General features: G+C 45.2%; 1 protein-coding gene across 1 annotated transcript in view; it reads left to right on the forward strand.

Annotated features, from left to right (window-relative positions):
* The window catches only part of PRKCA (protein kinase C, alpha), a gene marked incomplete at its 5' end in the record, with an annotated part of 124,659 nt that overhangs the window by 52,729 nt on the left and 50,989 nt on the right, over positions 1-20,941 (forward strand). Inside the window, 3 exons of the mRNA XM_008584013.1 lie at positions 16,940-17,077; positions 17,870-18,043; positions 19,098-19,189. Of these exons, the coding sequence (XP_008582235.1) occupies positions 16,940-17,077; positions 17,870-18,043; positions 19,098-19,189 (404 nt within the window). The remainder of the gene's footprint in view (positions 1-16,939; positions 17,078-17,869; positions 18,044-19,097; positions 19,190-20,941) is intronic.

Below are 20,941 nucleotides of genomic sequence, written 5' to 3' on the forward strand. Positions count from 1 at the left end.
CTGTGTGTTGGACATTCGCCCTGACCCCGTCAGTGAGGATGGAGCCCATCGCTCCCTCACACCCCTTTGCAGAGTGGCCTCGCTCGCTTGGCTGCCTCAGAAAGAAAATGTCACCTGTGTGTTGGACATTCGCCCTGACCCCATCAGTGAGGATGGAGCCCATCGCTCCCTCACACCCCTTTGCAGAGTGGCCTCGCTCGCTTGGTTGTGAGCTAATTTTCACCTTGTGGCTTTTTCTGAAAATAGATTTGTCATCGTCAGTCCATGGCTAGCCCCCAGGGATCATTTCTCTCTGTTGACAGGCTGGAAAGAAACATGCAGGAAGGTCCCGACTCACAACGGCTGGCTGGCTGTGGGTGGGCAGCCAGATTTGCACAGAACTGATGACCTGGGGGTGGGGCGACAGGCATGGCCACAGTCTCACTTCTTTTTTCTTTTTTTTTTTCTCATTTCTTACTAGGGGTGTTTCTTTTGTGATCCACATTTCTCCAGGCCCCAGCAGCCTGTGGGTTCCCATGGGTCATGGTAATTGTGTTAAGATTTTACTGGCTCCTTCCTGGCCCTCCAACACAAGACTGCAGTTCACTTCCAAGGCTCACCCATGTGCAGGAAACCTCAGGAGTATCTCATGTATCACTGAAGCCATCTGCCCGCACACCTTCCTCTCCAACTTGAGTCCCTCAGCCCTTGAGGCTACCAGCATCTCAGCCACTTCCCCTTGCCACTTCCTGCGGGGAGAATGCCACCCAGTGAATCCATGCCTCAAACTCCCATGGCCCCCCAAGCTGCCAGATCTCATGAGGCCAGAGTGCTAGGGTGTATATACCACATGGAAAGTAAAAATGTCCCTGACCTTAGTAGCCCTTTGTGTCCCCAGGCCTGTGCTCACCAATGGAGACAGGCAGAAAACACCCACTCCTATCTACCCACAAAGCTCCTTCTTAAGGTCCCCCTCCTCCCCGGAGACCAATTCTTACAAGCAAACAACTGGGCTGCTCAGCCACATGCCAGTCCCCTGGGGGCTCCTGGGAAACTCCTGTCCCCTTGTGAGGGGTCTCACTACCCCTTTGCTTCGTCTCCTCTTCTCTTGAGGAAGAATCTCTCTTCTGATGCTGCTACCTGGCAGCAGCCAATGCCAGTGGAGAAACTGCCAGCGACTGTGCATCACTGCAGGGAGGGAGCGAACTTCAGTCCACTTTACAGATAAAGAAACTGAGGCCTCAGAGAAGTTAACATTACCTTAACTAGTATTGCAGTCCACATTGGGTGGATTCCACATCCTGTGATCTTCACCATTCTCAGTGCCCCCAAGCTTGCCCCTGAGCTAATTACCCCAGAGGGCGCAGAGAACAGCCCAGAACAGTGCAGCTGCCGTCAGCCTTGGAAGCAGGTATCCCACTGAAATATAACTAGGTCCCTCATTTTTAATAACTGATGTGTTTTAAAAACACTCAGTGAAGATAAATTGAAGTCAACAATTATGGAAGTTTTGTGCTAAATTTAATGGCAGTTGGCTCTGCCTGCTCCGGTTAGTTAGAGACATTTTATAAAAATTTTAAAATGAGTACTGTATCCAGCATTTCTGGGATGGGATCATCTTTTTGGTTTGTTTTTACATCTGTGAGGATGCAGGTTCAAGTCTCTTTTGCTAGGTGCCAAGTCATCCTGCTCATCTGTCTTGCAGCAGCTGCACAGCCATGGAGGGAATTGTCTGGAACCTTCTTCCCTGGGGATCTGGGCTTTATTGCACATTTTGGTTTGGGTGTGTTTTTCATTTATTGATTTCAGGAGCTGCCATGCTGTGCTCATTTAGCTCCAATTGAATTTCCCCAGTAGTGGCTTTTTCATTGAATTTGGCCCTCGAGTGACTATCATCATTTCTCACTATTTTCCAGATTGTTCTTTGTTTCTACTTTAAGATAAACAGAGTGGCTCTCTTGGACCTCTCCAGGGCCCCGTGCAGCCCTCATGGCCTCCTGCCCCCACCCCTTCTTGGATCTATGACTTACATAGTCTGGGCCCATTTGAGCATTTGGGAAGATTCAGGAGACAAAGAAATGTTTGGGGTTTTGTTGTTTTCTAGAAATAAAGCACCCAGATCCTAAAACCCTCTTTCTGGCATCAGTAGGCACTCTGTAGTTCCACTGGCATTTTGCAGAGTCACAGAGCTCACATTAGCAATTTGGATCATCTTTGATAAGGGTGTAGCTTGGAAAGTACAGTTTTGTGCTTTGCTTGTGCCACTTTGCAGCACTTATTGGGATCTCACCTCTGTAGGCCAGACTAGTGAACTTTAGGCATATTTCTGCTGAAAGATCCCAGTAGAAATGCAGTTGTTTTAGAAAATAAATACCACAAGAGGGCAGTAAAGATTTACAGATAAAAGATTCCATGAAAACCCTCACGCAGAAGATAGCAGTGAACTTATGCCTGGATCTCTGCTTTTTAATGCTCATGAAGATGAACTCACCACTTTATGCCCCCAGTTGTTCCTTGGTTTTAAGGAATCATCAGGGTACTGAAAAGGCACCAAGTCAAGGATTTGTCTGGGTCTGGATGGCTCCTTTGGTCTGTCCTTGCCTGCCGGGGCCCCAACTCATTTCTCATCTACTCTGCTTTCCTTGCAGCAGAGAAGCAACCCCAACCTCTAAGCAATAATACTAACGGTCTGGAAAACTGTTTACTCAGGAGTCTGTGAGCTCATGTGACTCCTGACCCTGGCACAGCTGACTCATGAAGCCAGTGTGGAGCATTCCTAGCAAGAAAAAGAATATGTTTCAAAAAACTAAGAAGTGCCAAAAATACTCTAACCATATGTCTTGGCCTTATCTGCTCACATTAGGGCTGCTTCTAAGGTGGGCATCAGACACAGGTGTGCGTCAGCTCCCTGCTGGGAGAAAGCCCGCATCTTTGCAGGTGGAAAAATTTAGGGTAAGTTTTTGGAGATTCTCAGAACAGGATCCTTTGGGAATCCTGGGATCCTCACGTAAGTTTGGACTCTTAGCAATTGGGGAGAGCTAGGTGCAGGGGCGGCAGCCTTCCCAGGACATGTTTAGCAGGCGAGACAAGTAGAACTTCTTCAAAATTAGCCAGCCTACCGGATGTGTCGTAATCAATGGACAGATCTGTGAAATGTGGGGAAAAGAGGTTGGCTGTAAAAGGAAATGACACACCAGGACACTAGAGGTGTACATTTCTTGGTAGGAAGAGAACCAAGCACCTTGCGTTTTCCACATCGGGCAGTGTGTTAATGCGACTTGGGTACCACGTTTCTCCTTCAAGTATGGCTCAGTTGCCATGACAACAGACACCTGCTAGTTTCCTGTGGCTTCATTTCAACAGTGACAACAGCCTAAGTGGATGTGTCCATAAAAGTATTTCTCATTAAGAGAATGACTTCATGTGTTTCCCTTACATTTTTGCTCTGCTGAATAACTACTTCCCTCACAACGTTGTTTGGCTGTGAAACTTCTTTTTCCTGTCCTAGTCAGCACCTCACATGTTGTGGAGGGACTGAACAATAATTTCATTCAAGTGCACTTCATGTTCTTATTTGTTGCTGTTCTCATAGGTTAGTAAGGAGATAGAGATATTTGATTTAAATCTAATGGCAAATGAAGATGAATGGTTTGATAACCTGCATGATATAAGGCAAGTGTAAACAAACTACAGCCCATGGACCAGATCCCAGCTGCTGACTGTCTTTATAAATAAGGTTTTATTGGAACACAGCTACACTCCTTTACTCATTCACTATTGCAGTTTTTAAGCTACAATGGCAAAGTTGGATAGTCATGACAGAGACAGTATTTGGCCTGCAAAGCCAGATATTTATTATCTGGACCTATCCAGAAGAAGTTAGCTGACCCTTGATGTAGAAGGAAGAACACTAAATGCAAAGACCAGAACTCTGGATTCAGAGCCCAGAGAGGAAAATTGATTTAAACACATTACTTAGCCCCCCTGGCCTCAGTCTCCTCATCTGTAATGTGGGCTAGCCTGGTGAGTTTATCACCAAGTTTCTCTCAAATTCTAAAATGTCCCCCTTCTGCTGTTGGTAAAGGATTACATCCCAGATGGGGCAACCCTTAGCACATAGGAATGATCCCCTGTGGGCTGTTTCAAGGACGATAGAGAGGAAAGTAGCACCCTTCTCTTCCTCCCCCCAGCACTACCGTGACCCGGTTTAGTGGCTGGAGGTAGTGAGGTTAGCTCCATAGACCTCAGCGCCTCAGACACATAGGAATGATCCCCTGTGGGCTGTTTCAAGGACGATAGAGAGGAAAGTAGCACCCTTCTCTTCCTCCCCCCAGCACGACCGTGACCCGGTTTAGTGGCTGGAGGTAGTGAGGTTAGCTCCATAGACCTCAGCGCCTCAGCATCTTCATCTGCATTGTAGGCAGGTCAGCCCTCCCCAACGACCCCTCTGTGGCTGACAGTCTGTGGTCCTCAGGAGCTCCCTGCAGTTGCCAGCAGGTGAAGGAATGATGTGCACCTGTGATTGCTGGTCACCTGTGACACCCAACTCTGGGGGAGAGTGGGGGGGACTCTAATTGGCTGGTGGTGACACGGTTGTGTGGGAGTAATTGCCCAGCCCCTGGCTTCCAAGTTGCAGTTGTGGATTGGATTGTTCAATGAATGAAATGTAGTCAGAAGGAAGTGGGGTGACTTGGAGGATTTTCTTACCTAAGGATTGCTGTTAAACTCTCTATACAAATTAACTTCCCTTCTGTCTTAGTCTATTCTGGCTGCTGTAAAAAAACTGCAATAAACTGAGTGGCTTACAAACCACATGAATTTATTTTTCACAGTTCTGGAGGTTGAGAAGTCCAAGATAAAGGTGCAGGCAGACTCAGTGCCTGGTGAGGGCCCACTTTCTGGTTCATAGACGGCATCTTCTCACTGGGTCCTCGCATGGTGGAAAGGAAGAGGGGTCTCTTTCAGGCCTTTTTTATAATTGCACTAATCCCATTCATGAGGGCTCCACCCTCTCAAATTCCCTATCTCCTAATGTCATCACCTTGGGAGGTGAAGATTTCAACATGTGAATTTTGGAGGGACACAAACATTCAGACTATAGCACCTCCCAAGACTGCTCTCCATATTGCAGAAATGAATATGTGTTTTTATTTTAACATCTAAATATAAAACATATATACAAAGCCAAATCTGAGAAGGAAGTACTGTTAGAAATGCCATCACAAAATTAAACACATAACCTAAACGAAATCAAGATGCTGCCTTCAGAAATTAGGCTGCTTTGATTCTTTGGGCTTCCTCTTTGACTTTCCATGGTCAGATTAAAATGTCTATCATTGTGTATTTGTGCAGTGGGTGTCCCCGGCCTTGATATAGCTATACCTCTTGACCTGGCAGTTTCACATTGGGGTATGTATTCTGCACAGTTCAAGGATGCATATAGAAATTTGGATCACAAAATTGTTCATCTGCACATTATTCAAAACAGCTTGGGAAAAACCTAGATGTCCAAAAATAAGTGGAATGGTTAGATAAACTACAGTAGAGCCACATAATGGGATATCATACAGCCACTAAAATCATGTGGTAGAAGAGTGCTTATAATATAAAAAGAAACAAAATTTCTGGGTGATAAAATTGTAGGTATTTTAAATTTTTTTCTTTTTTAAAAACTTATCTGTGCCTGTTAAATTTTCTAAAATGAGTGTATATTTGTTTTATAACAAGAAGCAGCATTGTTGTAGAAATTATTTTAAAACAATAACTCTACCTTTTAAGAAATGTTATACAAAAAGTAATTGTCTTTCCAATGAATTCATTCATTCATTCTGCAGGTCTTTGAGGACCACTATGCCCCAGACACTGTCCTAAGCCTGGAGATAAGCCCGTGGATGAAGTAGACAAAGTCCCTGTGCTCATTTCAGAGGAGGGAGAAAGATAAACATGTAGAGAAAAGTAGAATAGGGAGGGAGAAAAGCATGAGGGGACAGAAACCAAGGAAGGCGATGATGGGAGAAAATGTCAACAGGGCGAGTGGAGAGGCCTTGGGGTTAAAGTGTCACTTGAGCAGAGATGGAAGGAAGGGAGTCCCTGCCATCTGGGTCAGAGGAAGCAGAAAGTGCAAAGGCTCTCCAGTTGCAGCATTCTTGGCGCATATGAAAAATAATGAAAAATTATTTAGCCAGAGAACAGTGGGTATTTTATTTAGTCCAACTGTGCTACTCAGGAGGCTAAAATGCCCATTAAGTAGCATTAGTGTAACCCATCGCCCAGTTACTGAGTAGAAATACACTGGCCATACTCCATTAACGGTACCATTGAAAATTCTTTCCCAGTTCCTTTGTGGTTTTCTTCTGAAACACTCAATCCCTCTTAAGTAACATTGCAGTGGGTGCAGGTAAATACATTTATCTTGGAGGTAAGATACATGCTGAGGTTCTTGGTTATATATAGCATAACTGTTTCTTTCCCAAGCTGCGCACTCTCCAGTGCACAAATTCTTTCCCAGTTCCTTTGTGGTTTTCTTCTGAAACGCTCAATCCCTCTTAAGTAACATTGCAGTGGGTGCAGGTAAATACATTTATCTTGGAGGTAAGATACATGCTGAGGTTCTTGGTTATATATAGCATAACTGTTTCTTTCCCAAGCTGCGCACTCTCCAGTGCACCACTGGGCCGGCCCCATAACTGTTTCTATTAACCATGCCCTGTTTATGGAGTAGCACTGAAACACCTCAGTTTTCCCAGTTTCAGATAAGTCCTGAATACAGAGCATTTTCATCGTACAGAAAAAAAAAATTGTAGGAGAAATCCACAATAATTCATTTGCTCATACAGTTGGTCATGGTTGGCCTATCTGCCCTCAGAATTGAAGTAGAAAAAAACCTGTTGTCATCTCTCTGCACACTGCAAATGTCTTTGATAAATATATCAATCAGAGCCATATTTTCAGTGATACTAGCAGATACTGTATTATTGAAGACACATTCACAAAATAGGTGAGAATTAACACATTTGAAGTGGAATTAAACCGTACTTCAGAGGGTTACCCAAAGGTTCCACAATGATAGGATAGACCCACTGAGAGACATAAAGTTACATTTTAGACTTTGCATTCTCACTAGATGAATCTTTGGACTGGGATTCCCACTGAAGATAAATCAGCACCTCCTGTAAGAATTTCAAGGCAGAAGGTTGTTGTATTAGAGGCCGGTGATTTATGACCGTACATTTCCCCTGTGTCTTTTTGGTCTGTTTTCCCACATACCAAAGCTAGTGTATATTCATTATACAAAATTTAAACATTGCAGGTTATCTATGATATTAAGTTAAACCATTTGAAATCACTGTTACCATTGGTCAGATTTATTGTCACAGCATAGCAGTTGCAAACTGTTTAACCTAATAGAAAATGAACTGCCATCCAGTCCCTCATAGATACTCAGTGGAAGTCATTTGTCACAACTTCCTCTAAATTTTAATTTGTAAAACCCCCTAATAGTGTGCTGAATGTGGAGAGCCACTCTTTTTTTTTTATTGATTGTACATATTCATGGAGCACAGAGCTGACAGTCAGCACCTGTGCCCAAGATGTGGCGATCAGATCAATACTATCAGCATGACCACAACCTCAAATTGCAGTTATTCCCCATGTCCCCCACCCAACCTCTCCCCAATCCCCCATGCTCCCCCCAACCCCTGGCCACCCTAGGTCTATTCTCTCCCTCTGCAAGTCCAACAACCATTGTGGTCTTTCTTTCTTCTTTCTCTCTCAGCTCCCTCTTATGAGTGAGGATGTGGTATTTTTCCCTCTGTGCCTGGCTTATTTCACTTAACATAATTTCCTCCAGGCTCATCCATATTGCTGCAAATGGCAAAATTTCATTCTTTTTTATGGCTGAGTAATATTCCGTTGTGTATATATATCACGTTTTCCTTATCCAGTCATCCATCAATGGACATTTAGGTTGGTTCCATATCTTGGCTATTATATATAAAGCTGCAATGATCATGGGAGTGCAAATATCCCTTCGGTGTGATGATTTTCATTCTTTTGGTCATATACCCAGTAGTGGGATTGCTAGATCATATGGTAGTTTTATCTGTACTTGTTTGAGAAACCTCCATACTGTTTTCCATAGTGGTTGTACTTATCTACAGTCCCAGCAACAGTGCAGAAGAGTTCCTCTTTCTCCACATCCTCAACAGCATTTGTTGTTCTCCAGCATTTTGATTATAGCCAGTCTGACTGGGTTGAGATGATATCTCAGTGTAGTTTTGATTGGCATTTCCCTGATGATTAGTGATGGTGAGCATTTTTTCATGTACCTGTTGGCCATTTGCACGTTTTCCTTCGAAAAATGTCTGTTCAGTTCCTTTGCCCATTTTTTAATTGAATTCATTGTTTTTTCACTGTGAAGTTGTTTGAGTTCCTTGTATATTCTGGATATTAATTGGATGTATAGTTTACAAATATTTTCTCCCATTCTGTAGGTTGTCTTCTTACTCTGCTGATTGTTTCCTTTGCTGTGCAGAAGCTTTTTAGCTTGATATAATCCCATTTGTTTATTTTTTCTTTTGTTGCTTGTGCTTTTGGGGTCCTCTTCATAAAGTTTTTGCCTAGTCCTACTTCCTGAAGTGTTTTCCCTTAATAGTTTTATAGTTTCAGGTCTTACACTTAAGTCTTTAATACATTTTGAGTTGATTTTGGTATATGGTGAGAGGTACAGGACTAGTTTCATTCTTCTGCATATGGATGTCCAATTTTCCAGCACCATTTACTGAAGAGACACTCTTTCCCCCAACGTGTGTTCTTGTTGCCTTTGTCAAGTATCAGTTGGCTGTAAGTATGTGGGTTGATTTCTGGGATCTCTATTCTGTTGCATTGGTCCATTTGTCTATTTTTATGCCAGTACCGTGATGTTTTGGTTACTGTAACTTAGTAGTACAATCTGAAATCAGATCGCTTCTCGGCCTTTTGGCTAAGATCAAGTGTAGTATCTGTTCTTATCAGTTTGAAATCAGATAGTGTTATGTCTCCACCTTTTCTTTTTCTTTTTTTTTGCTCAGGATTGCTTTGGTTATTCAGGGTCTTTTGTTGTTCCATATGAATGTTAGGATTAGTTTTTTCTATTTCTGTGAAGAATGTCATTGGTATGTTGATGAGGATTGCATTGAATCTGTAGATCGTTTTGAGTAGTATGGATATTTTCACAATGTTCATTCTTCCGATCCAAGAGCATGGAATGTCTTTCCACCTTTTTGTGTCTTTAATTTCTTTCAGCAGTGATTTGTCGTTCTCTTTGTAGAGATCTTTCACCTCCTTGGTTAAATTGAATCCTAGGTATTTTATTTATTTATTTTTTTGGTGACTATTGTAAATGGGCTTACTTTCTTGATTTCTTTTTCTGCTAGTTTGTTATTGTAGAATAAAAATGCTACTGATTTGGGAGTATTGATTTTATTTTCTGCAACATTACTGAAACTGTTAATCATTGCTGAAACAGTTAATCAGCTCTAAGCATTTTTCGGTAGTATCTTTAGGTTTTTCTGTATATAAGATCATGTCATCAGCAGACAGGGATGGCTTGGCTTTGTCATTTTCAATCTGGGTACACTTTATTGCTTTCTCTTGCCTGATTACACCTGGACAGCTCCTCAGACACAGGCGCTTTTATATACACATGTACCATGCTTCAGGCCCAACCTGTGAGGATTTGGGTTTGCAGTATTCAAATTCACTTTGTGTGATTTGCTGTACAGAATGCCACCATAGGAGTCCTTGGAATTTGTGAACACCTTCAATGATTACATACTGTTATGTCTTCAAGAATGTACTATAAAATGAGATGCATGTCAGTTATTAGTAAACTTTCTAATAGGCAAAGGGCACGGCCTGATCTCACAGGTGCTCCAGTGACATCACAATGCCAGACTTGACCAAATGCTAATATGCTGTTTTTTGAGGAACTTAAAAATCCTGGATTCTGAGTTGTTTAAACACAGCCAATAAAATATGCTCTATTTTGATATAATTTTTAAAAGAGGAGCATGCTAAAGCTTCAGCATTTAAAGTCACTTTATTCTGTTTTACAACACCGTACATCATAGTTTCTATTTTTATTGCCTTTTTAAAAATTTCTGTGCTGTCTTAGTAAGTCATGGTCTTTTCCTGTGCCAGTCTTAGCCGACCCCCTTAGGGGGCTACAGTGGGTACTCTGGGAACCAGGGTGAACAGCTAGAGCCAAGACCCATTTCCTCCTCTGTCCCTCTGGGAGGATATGGGAGCCCATGAGGACATGCCTTGGCCCCTCCAAACAGGTCATGAGCTCCTGCAAAGGCTGTCTGTGGCCTCACACATTTCCAGATCACAGGATGTCTGGTCCATGAGTCAGCCCAACAGAACCCTGATCCAGGCAGCCTGCAGCTGCTCATTGAATACCAGAGGCCTTCAGTCCACAGTCATGAAGCAGGTGTGTGACAGGAGCTTGGAGGAAGTACAAATAGTGACTCCTGGGGCAAATCAAAGAAGACCAGGATGGAGGGGATGAGGTGAGGTGCTGCATGGGGGTGCTTTTGCAGAGGGTGCCCCATTTCACCTCAGCACAGCCCAGGGATATGGTCTTACATCTGAATTACAAATAAGGAGCCTGAGGTTCAGAGAGGCAGTGTCATTTGCCCAGAGTCACACAGCAAATATGGGTAGGGCCAAGATTTGATCCAAGCTCTTTGGAATCCAAGTTCAGGGCTCTGTCCAGAGTTGCCTATTGAAGATTGTTGAAGGTAGAAAGGATTTCAGGGACCATTGAATTTAAGAGGGATGTTTGAACTTGGAGAAATGTGCCAACTCACTTAGACCAGCATTTCCCAAACATAAATGTGCACAGTAATTACTTAGGGATTTTGTTTAAAGAGCATGTTTTGATTCAGCAGGTCTGGGGTGGTGCATTTCTGATACAGATGCCGCTGCTGCTTCTGGTCCGAGGACCATGCTTTGAGTAGCAGTGACGTAGACCACAGGACATTTGAACTGTACATTCCTCAGAGGGGAAGGAGGCTACTCCCTATTGATCTTGGTTTCGCCAGCACCTGGTACCGTGTCGGATACACAGATATTTGTGGGATAAATGAGTGAATATTCTAAAGTCTCATACAGAGACCCCTGAGTTCAACAACAAATGTGTCCCAAGCAAGAGCGCCGTGCCAGGATTCCACTGGGCCCACCTGAGAAAATAGAGGTAAGGAGGAGGAAAAAGTAATAAAGGGCGCCCAGCATCGAGCACTCACTGGGTACCAGTCACCGTACCTAACAGCTCACATTTAAGAAGAACATCATTAGAATCATCCCATCTTACAGATGAAGGGCCAGAGGCTTGGAGTGGTTAAGGAAGTTGTCCCCAGTCACACAGCCGTGTGTGATAAAGTCAGGATGCAAACCCTGAGCTCTCGGCTGCTGCTCTCTGCTCTGCTATTCTCTGAAGAACTTAAACTTCAGAGCCGAGAGGGACTTGCACCTGGTATAGGGGTGGAGGAAGGCTCCTTGGGAGGATGGCGGTACTTAAAGTCCCGGATCTCCATCCACTGACCACTGCTCAGAGCCTGATCCTCCATCCCTTTCTCTATATAACTTGGAGACGAGTGAGGTAGAACTCGAGATGTGGGATCTGTCAGCAAGGAGCATTACTGATGGGTTCAGATCTGCTTTAGGTTGATCTTCAGGAGATGTTCTGCTTTTCAGCCTCTGTAGTTTGATTCCTGTTTGCTCACGTACCCCAGCAGGACAGCTGGCTGTGTTGGGCTGTGTTTGCATTGCTACAGAAAGGATGTCAGCACACTTATTCTCATGTCTCCTCTGGTTTTCTGAAATCTCTGCAGATAGACTATTGGCTTCAGCTTTATCCCTAAACATATATTAATTTTATTTGCACTCTCGGTGAAGTCTGAATTACACTCATGACAGCTAGAGTTATGTCAACAAAGTGCAAGCCAGGAAGAGTGGGTCTCTCAGTCCTGCTGGAAGACTGTTGCCAAACACACCATTGGAAAGCTCAAAGAAAGAAATGGTCATCAGTTCAGGGGCTCATTGTTGCTTTTCAGCCAGAGATCCCACCTGGGTCTTGGGCAGGCAGGACGTCACATCAGAGGACTGTCCCTTCCGAGAAACTCTTCCAAGAGCGTGGTTTCAGCTTGCTGACCTAGCTAAGTAGTCTGTCGTGGCTTCTGGGGAGAGTCATTGTGTGGTCAGCCCCCCTACAGGCAGGAATGACCTCCCAGCACTTCTGTGTGGCTGTCCCAGCATGACCAGTGATTGCTTGAGAGAGAGTTCAGATTATATATGAACATCCAAATGCACAGAGTCCGGGGTGATTATTGGCAACAACTAACCCAAAACAACAGCTTTTCTGTATAAAGGTTGTCATCTGACTGACCAGTGCTGCTTACATGTTAGCCTCTGCAAATTCTGTTAGTCCTGGCACTTAATGTACAGATATGTGGATGGATGGATGGATGGATGAGAGAGAGATTCAGTGGGTTGTAATTATGTGCCTGGTGTGGTGCTTGGTGTAAGATACAAAGTTGAGTAAGGCTTGGTTCTTATCTTCTAGGATCTGTCTAGGGAAGCAGACAGACCAGTAAATCCAGGAGGAAGGTGTCTGTATTTGTTTAGGTCTCCCAGAGGCTGACTTGGCCATGGGGTTTTGAGAACAAGTTGTTCGGAATAGGATCCTAAGAGACACATGTCGGGAGTAGGGATGTGACCCAGGGAAGGAAGGAAGCCAGCTAAGGGTGTGTTATTAAGCTGATTACTACTGTGGGCAGTGGGAGCTCAGTGCTGCGGGAGCTGGGAAGTAGTATGGAACCCGCATCCCGTCGCGGTTGGTGGGAGGGGCGGTAGCTCACGAGCATCTCGGGCTGCCTCTGCAGGAGTGACCTGGATAGAGCCCTAAGACAGCCTCAGGTGTTCATGGGTGCTCAGAGCTCAGGAAACGTGGGCAGAGCACAGGCAAAGTCTGCCACAGGTGGGAAATTCCAGGGAGGCAGGGTGGGTGCTGGAGCTGGGTTTGGAGGCCCCTGCCCTTGCAGACTTGAAGTCAGGTGGTGACAGTGCTGGCAAGAAAAGTCAGACAGGAGGGGCAGAAGGGATGGGGTGGGAAAAGAGTGTCAGTGGGGAAAGGACACTTGGAAGAGGTTACTGAGCAGAGGTAAAAGAGTTTTCCAGGGAGAAGAAAGGGCATGGGGAAGGCCTTCCCCGAGAACTTTGGGAAGGCTGTTGTGGCTGAGACAGAGTGACAGAGCAGGGAACCGAGAACCTCCTCCTCCTCTAACTCCTCCTCCTCCTCCTCATCTGTTTAAGGACTGGGTCTTCTCTCTGCCACATGGGAAGCCAGTGAAACCAGGAGAGATGGGATCCCTCTGGCCAGCAGCCTGCAGGGGTGGGTTGGGAGGGGGGAGACCAGCAGAGCCACCGCCCTAGTGCCGCCAGAGGTGGGGCCCTGGGAACAGGGCAGATCATGGATGTAAGTGGAACTGGACTGGCTGTGAGCTGTGGATAGGTTTGCCAGTGGTGACTTCAAGAGACATGAAACAAATCAACATACCTGTAAATGAATACTGACCAGTTGCCACGTGAGCTGTTGAGGAAAAGCCTGGGGTACTATGAAGGCAAGTAGCAGGGCATCTTTGGGCAGGGGGTTTGCTGAAGAAATAGTGATTATGCTGGGACCTGGAGGATGGGGAGGAGACAGGCAAGGGGTGGTGGGCCCAGGAGGGCTGGCGTCATTGCAATACAAAGGTGGTGCTGACCGTGGCCTAGAGGGCGAGGCTGTCACAGCATCTGGTCCCAGCCTGGCCCATGGCCTGCCTGGGAGTCCTGTGTGGTCCTCTCAGGCCTCTCCTGCCCCAGTGATGCAGCTGCTAGGGTACCCACTGGCTGACTCCTCCAACCCCATTATTTTATTTATCAGACCCAGATTGAGAGTGGGGCTTGCCCAAAGACAGGCCCAAACTGCTGAGGTTATGAGGGTGTGGACTTTTCTACCATAGAAGAGCTGTTTTTGAAAACTCAGTGTTGGAGATGGCTCTGTGTCCTTTGGTAGTAAGGCCTGCAGGTGGCAGTGTAGAGATAGGTCAAGAAGCCTGTTCTGCAGGGGAAACGGGAGAAAGACTGCTTTCGTGGGAAAGACTGCAATAAGATGCCCTGCCGCTCTTATCTCAGGACTGGCTCAGACTGGGGGATGTCTACTCTCACCCTCTGATGAGAATGTGATCAGTATGGCCAGCCTGGCCTGCTCCGGACCCCACACTCTGGCCAGTCCCCTTCTCAATCAACCGCCTGCTCTACCAGCTGCAGAAAACTCAACTCTGCTTCCAGCTAAAAAGAATCTGCCCACGCAGGGCAGGGAGCCTGTGCCTTCCTGTCCAGCTCCAGCTTTACCTTCTGGGAGCAGGAGTCTCTTCCACCGATGTTCCTCCCAAACCTCGTGGACTGATTTCAGACCTGATTCCAAGATCATATTGCAGATGGGTTCAGAAGTCCTTGAATGCCAAAATGCTTTTGTCTTTATATCCCTTTAGGCTGACATAACTAAACTAAGGTCACAGCACAAGACTCACAAAGCCATTGTTATGTTGTGGTCTGCAGTAACGGCAGTGGACTCATCGTGTGTGAAGAGCTCTCTTTCCACTCTGGAGGCCCATTGCTTGCATTAGCCCACACTCCCTGTCTATGCTGATGATGCGTCAAAGGAGGAAGGGATGGTGGCTGTTAATGCCACACGAGTCAGGGATAGCTGGTTAGAGCCACATGCTACAGGTGGAAGTGGGCAGTCATCAGTACTATGAGTAGCAACTTCACCCAGGTGGAAATACCTTTCTACTGTTCAAAGCACCTCACATCAGTGAGTCAGTTGTGTTTGGGGTTTTTCAGATGATATTGTGAAGTTCCTGAGAAAATAAAATTAGTCTCTTTGTGCCTCTTACTGATAACTTTTTTCTTCTTATAAATCAGAAGAGCAGAAGAGTGGTGTAGTTGGTATTCTCATCCCAAACTTGGACTTCCTGGTTATTCTTTTACATTTAGACACAGACTAGAAAGTTTCTCGACTTGGAGTCATTCCTAAGGCAGATGACTGGAGGACTGGGCTGGTCTTGTAGTTGACTGGGCCCCAATGGAAACTTGGTTGAGTCCTGGTTCTTTCTCCACAAGTCTGTCTTAAAACCCCTTCCATCCTCTGCCAAAGTGGGAGGACAGTTTATGTACCATTGCAGTTCGTGTTCCATCTTTATAGAACTTCAGTGTTTCCAATGACCCCAAGTTCACAGGTGTTTCCCATCATGCACTGCCAATAGAGGTAGGGCACAGCCATATTAAATACTTTCAGCCATGAAGCAAAAATGTCAAGACCCTCTGTCCCCCATGTTTTAATGTCTCTGCTGAAATAGGTGTGCTCATGAAATCCTATCCCTATACCAATGAGTTATTTTTATTAGAGAAGAGCATTGCCCAACAGCACAGCATCTGAGATGCACATTCAGGCTTTTTTTTTTATTATCCATTCAACCAAAGTGTGAAGTGTGTATCCTGGGCTAAGCTCAGCTCTGTGTTAGGGTTGGGAGCCCAGAGACAGCTGGCAGGGGTTCTTCTGCTAATGCAGTCTCTCCAACAGAGCCTGGTACAAGGGGACTCACTCAGTAATTGTGGGGTGAAGGGCTGCTGGTGCTCAAAGAGGGAGGATAGACAATTCCTCGTAAGCCTTCTCTGCTGCTAAAGGAAAAACTGCAAATCCCACATTTTCCCCAAGAGCTGAGAACCGGTCTTGCCAAAGCTTTGAGCCATACCAAAGGCCCCCAAATGCCTTCCATACCTCCTTTGCCATTTTCTTGGTAACCACAAAGGTGTCGACTTGAGTGATACCCTGGCAACTGCTCCAAAGCTCAGAACTATACTTAGAGTCAGGTCTGCTGCATTGGGGAGGAAGGTGCACCCTCACATTAAGAAGGTATCCAGAGCAAGCATCTGTCCTTGGGCTTAGGGCTATGGCTGGGGAGGCTTAGCCAGCCCCTAGGACCCCAGCCCTGTCAGCAGCTGATGTGTCCTGCGTCCAGCTCCCTCATTGTCAGGTAAATGTCCATAATGCAGAGTGTGGTGGTGGGATTCTCCACCCACCGTAGGCTTCTCCAGTTCCTCCAGGGGCTCCTTTGTTGACTGTCCCTTTGACACAGGACTCTTACTCCCCTGTGAGAGTCAGAGGGTGTGGTTCCCTCCAGGGCCTTTGTGTGGCATGAGTCTAGTTTATAAAACCTCCTTTTGGTAGCTCACCCGTCCTTGACGAGGTATTCTTCAGGCTCAAAGGCACTGTGTGTTTCACGTGAAACAGATTCTCATATATATCACCATTTTTTTTTTAGTGAGTTCAGCTCCTGATTTAAAAAAACACACCCTGTTCTTCTTAGCGTACATTTGGATGTAGCGATAAATCATCCCCACAGCTTGCCATTTAAGTAGTTCCTCTCCAGAGGACGTTCTTCTCCCTTTTTGCTGGATACTAGTTTCCTTATTCAGATTAACTTTAAATTGAAAATCTACAAATAAGAAAAACATCAACCCACAGTTTATTTCCTTTATTATGTTATCAGTCCTGAAGCATTCTTTTCCCCCAAGAAGTTAAATTTTACATATCAGAATTAAAATACACCTGCCCTCGGCAGACTCCCAGGACTCGACTCTTGGTTAACTATATAAAGATTTGTCTTGTGATAGGTGAGGACAATTTTTTGCTACTTTGCAGACATTCCCTTTAGGTGAGTATAGCCACTGATGTATGAGCAGGTATTAAGTGTCACCCTCAAATTCCTTTTCTTGCTCCATCCCACCTCCCACCTGCAAGCCAGCATCAAGCTTAGTTACAAGCTTTCCCTGGAAAAATGACTGATTGCTTTTCACCTTTGTGCTTGTTGTTCAGAAAGCCAAGCTTGGCCCTGCTGGTAACAAAGTAATCAGCCCTTCTGAAGACAGGAGACCACCTTCCAACAACCTGGACAGAGTGAAACTCACCGACTTCAATTTCCTCATGGTGCTGGGGAAAGGGAGTTTTGGAAAGGTAAGAAGACAATTGTCTGTGAAGTGAAAGGGCGTTTGTGGAGCATGTTGGATCAATTTAGTCCTCCCTGAGGTTTCCAGAACAGTCCTTTAGATTTTCCTGCTATCTGTTCACATTGCTCAGATGTTTCCTATTTCATTTCATTAAAAACAACTGTATCCAAGAAGCTACAGCAGGTTCACTGTGTATTACCATTTCACAGTGTTCAGAACAGAAGGGCGTTCTAAAATGTTGGCTGAATGAATAGTTTTCACAACTAAACACTAAATGTTGACTTGTAGTAAGCAATGTAATCATTAAGAGATACTGAAATGGGGTCTTCAGCTTACGGGGTCTTGTCTTCCTTCTGTGGTCTCAAATCTCATGTTAGGTCCAGGAACTGATTTCGATCTTACCTTTTTCTTTGTCTGGGTCCCTGACTTGTGAGATTATAAAGGCCAGTCACATTTTACTCTAAGAATATTCCTGGAAAATGCACATAATTCCAGACTAATCTAGATATAGAACGCTGAATGTTCCTTTTCACGACCAAAATAGCGCCATCATGTGGCAACAGCCTCCGCAGTGTGCAAATCTTGATAGCTTAGGCATTGTACAAATGGTGGAAGAATTCAATTTGTGATGACATGCAATATTTCAAAATTTGCACAGTTTTTAGTATTTTATGTCACATATTTAAAAATTTGCATGAACTGTTGCTGAACTGTCCCCTGGCCTGGTTCCTCCCCACATCTCCACTCCCAGGACCAGATGATGCTTAGAGTGTTCAGGTCGTTCTTGGTCTGTCCTTAGGTGATGCTTGCCGACAGGAAGGGGACAGAGGAGCTGTATGCAATCAAAATCCTGAAGAAAGATGTGGTGATTCAGGATGATGACGTGGAGTGCACCATGGTGGAAAAGCGAGTCTTGGCTCTGCTGGACAAGCCTCCGTTCCTGACACAGCTGCACTCCTGCTTCCAGACAGTGGTGAGGACCCCAGGGGTGTATCTCCCAGCGTGCTCTCAGGACTCCACCTGGACCAAGGCGTCTCAGCATCCGTGATCCTGTGGGGAAGGCTAGAGAAAGGCATAGCGTAATGGCAGGCAGAGGTGACCAGGGACAACCTCTCACCCCTCTGCTGCTGGTAGATTTGGGACGTCCCCTCTCTGTGATGTTCTCTGCTTAGAGGCTTGACATTCATGCCATTTAATTCAGCATAGTGGGGAAGGCTAGAGAAAGGCATAGCGTAATGGCAGGCAGAGGTGACCAGGGACAACCTCTCACCCCTCTGCTGCTGGTAGATTTGGGACGTCCCCTCTCTGTGATGTTCTCTGCTTAGAGGCTTGACATTCATGCCATTTAATTCAGCATACAATTATATGAAAGTTTCTTCATGCTGGGCATTGGACTAAGACTTGGGGATACAAATACAATAAAACAGCTCATAGTCCTGGCTGCTTGAGACTGCGGGTTTAGCTGCCAAGCATGGCACTGGAACATTAGGAGACTCGATTTTGTAAAAGACTGTGTTAGTGTTTAATGCCACACAACAGAGGTTGGCTAACTGTGGCCTGTTTTGTAAGGTCCATGAACTCTAAGAAAGGTCAAAAAAGATCCAAAGAATAACATTTCATGACATCAAGAATCACTAGGTAAAATGAAACAAGTGGCCAATGTGAATTCTTTACTCCGTCCCTAGCTTAGAAATGTATTATGTGTATAGGAAAAAAGGAGGAATGTTTGAGGCCATTGCTAATGTTCGAGGGAACATATGTAACCAGAAGGGTCAGACACGTTGGCAGAGAGCCATTATTTCAGAGTTACGTAATGACTTTATATATATGTCCCAGGCTCTCATGGAAGAGGGTTTATAATACTTATTCTTTCTTTGGAAAAAACAATTTTGAAGACTTCTAGTCTGAGCAGATTTGCCAGTGCAGCCTACATTTCACTAGTAAGAAAGTAACACTTAACCTGTGAAGAGTAAAAGAGCCACTTTGGGGGGAGGAGCCCTACTGACATGTTGAACCTTGGTCTGCAGGACCGGCTGTACTTCGTCATGGAGTACGTCAATGGTGGGGACCTCATGTACCATATTCAGCAAGTAGGAAAATTTAAGGAACCACAAGCAGTGTGAGTATTTTTTTTTTAAGTCCCTTAACTTTAGACAACCCAGTACTCCCAACAGGGAACTTCTGCTGGGTGAAATGTCAAGGACGGACTCTGCTCATTTGGGGTTCAGCTCTGTTACTTCCAGGGGGTGGGGGCAAATCTATTGGCAGGATCCATCTAGATGTTTCCTAAGGAACAATTTTTTCTGTTTCCAGTAAGCTGGAGTTTCTGATGTATTCCCTCATCTCCCGGCTCTGTCCGCGTGGATGGAATTGTTCATTCATTTATTAAACATGTGGTTATTGCACACCTTCTACGCTCCAGGCACTGGGAGTACAAGAGGACTGAGGTTCTGCCTGCCCTCAGGGAGCTCATGCTCTAACTGGGAGTTGGAGAAGTCGCTTAACAATTATGACACGTTGCCGTAACCATAGAGGCATACACAGGATACCACACAAGCCCCCAAAAGTCAGGCAGTGAGAGAAACATGTCCTCAGGGAATGCCCCACCCAGAGTGGATGAGGAGCCTTCCAACAAGAGGATGTGAAAAGATGCAGGAGCAAGTCCAGGGAGTGGCCTGCAGCTCAGCATGCGCAGGAGATGATGTGAAATTGGTGGTGGAGTGGGGAAGACAGGAACTTGGGTGAAGAGCCTGGTGGTGGGCCTGGCTGAGGAAAAGGAAAGGGGCTTCGGTGGGACTTGGCACCGTCAGATTAAGTTTTCACAGAACCCTCTGGCTGTGGGAAGAAGGAAGGATGGGCGGGGATGCAGGGGCTGGTGCTAGCAGGTGGGCGACAGTCTTTATACAGGAGGAGTGGAGCTGTACTTAGGGCTTGACCTTGGAGCCAGAGAGCAGTAAGTATCTCTGAGACACATTCTGAAGGAAGAAAGCAGAACTTGCTGACTGGGGGTGAGATGAGAGAAGCTTCTTCAAACGATGCCTCACGTTAGGTTTGGGTGGGGCAGCCAACAAGAAGGAGGTGGTTTTGTGGGAGAATTGTGAGCTCAGTTTGAAACATTTCATTGGCGTGCACCTTGGATGCTGGAATCCAGGCATTGGCAGCACAGGGAAGAGATGTAGGCTCCAGGTGAGGATGGAAGATTTATCCATCTGGGGCGGGCAGGCGGTGGATTCTGATACTTGAAGCATCATGCCACATCTCCAGGGCCAGGAAGTCTCAGGAAACCCAGCAGAAGCGAGCCTAAACAAATGGTGGATTTGTTTTCCTAAATGAGGAGGCATAGCGGGCATATACCCTGATGAATTGAGTTAGCAAATGTCAATAGGATTCTGGCTGATGTTCAACCTAAAAGATACATTAAAAGAATTTTTGGCCTGTGTGGGATTATCCGCCCTACGGAAAATTAACTGAAGGTAGGATAGGAAATTCTTTGGTAGCAAACTTAAAAAATGTAAAGGGGGATTTTTTTTCTGCTTTTATTTTTACTCTTTAGTTTTCAGAAATGCCTGCCCTTATCCACTCTCTCATGTTGTTAGATTAAAGCATTATAATGATCGGATTGTAAAATAAAGCAATAAAGCTTGATAACATAGAGCTGTAAAGACTAAATAGCAAATAGGCACCTTATGTTATGAAGTAACATAAAGGTGTCTAGTCCAATACCCTTTCATTATATTTGTGTTGCAGAACAGTTTTTTAAAGATACAGAAAAACATGAAAAGTGATGTAAAAATCACCTGTAATCCCATCTCTTCTCCCTTTGCCATCCCATCCTGTCCCGCCAGCCGTCAGAAGTAGGCCCCCCCCCCCC

This window comes from Galeopterus variegatus, unplaced genomic scaffold (genome assembly GCF_000696425.1).
Source record: "Galeopterus variegatus unplaced genomic scaffold, G_variegatus-3.0.2 Scaffold3126, whole genome shotgun sequence".
Taxonomy (NCBI): domain Eukaryota; kingdom Metazoa; phylum Chordata; class Mammalia; order Dermoptera; family Cynocephalidae; genus Galeopterus; species Galeopterus variegatus.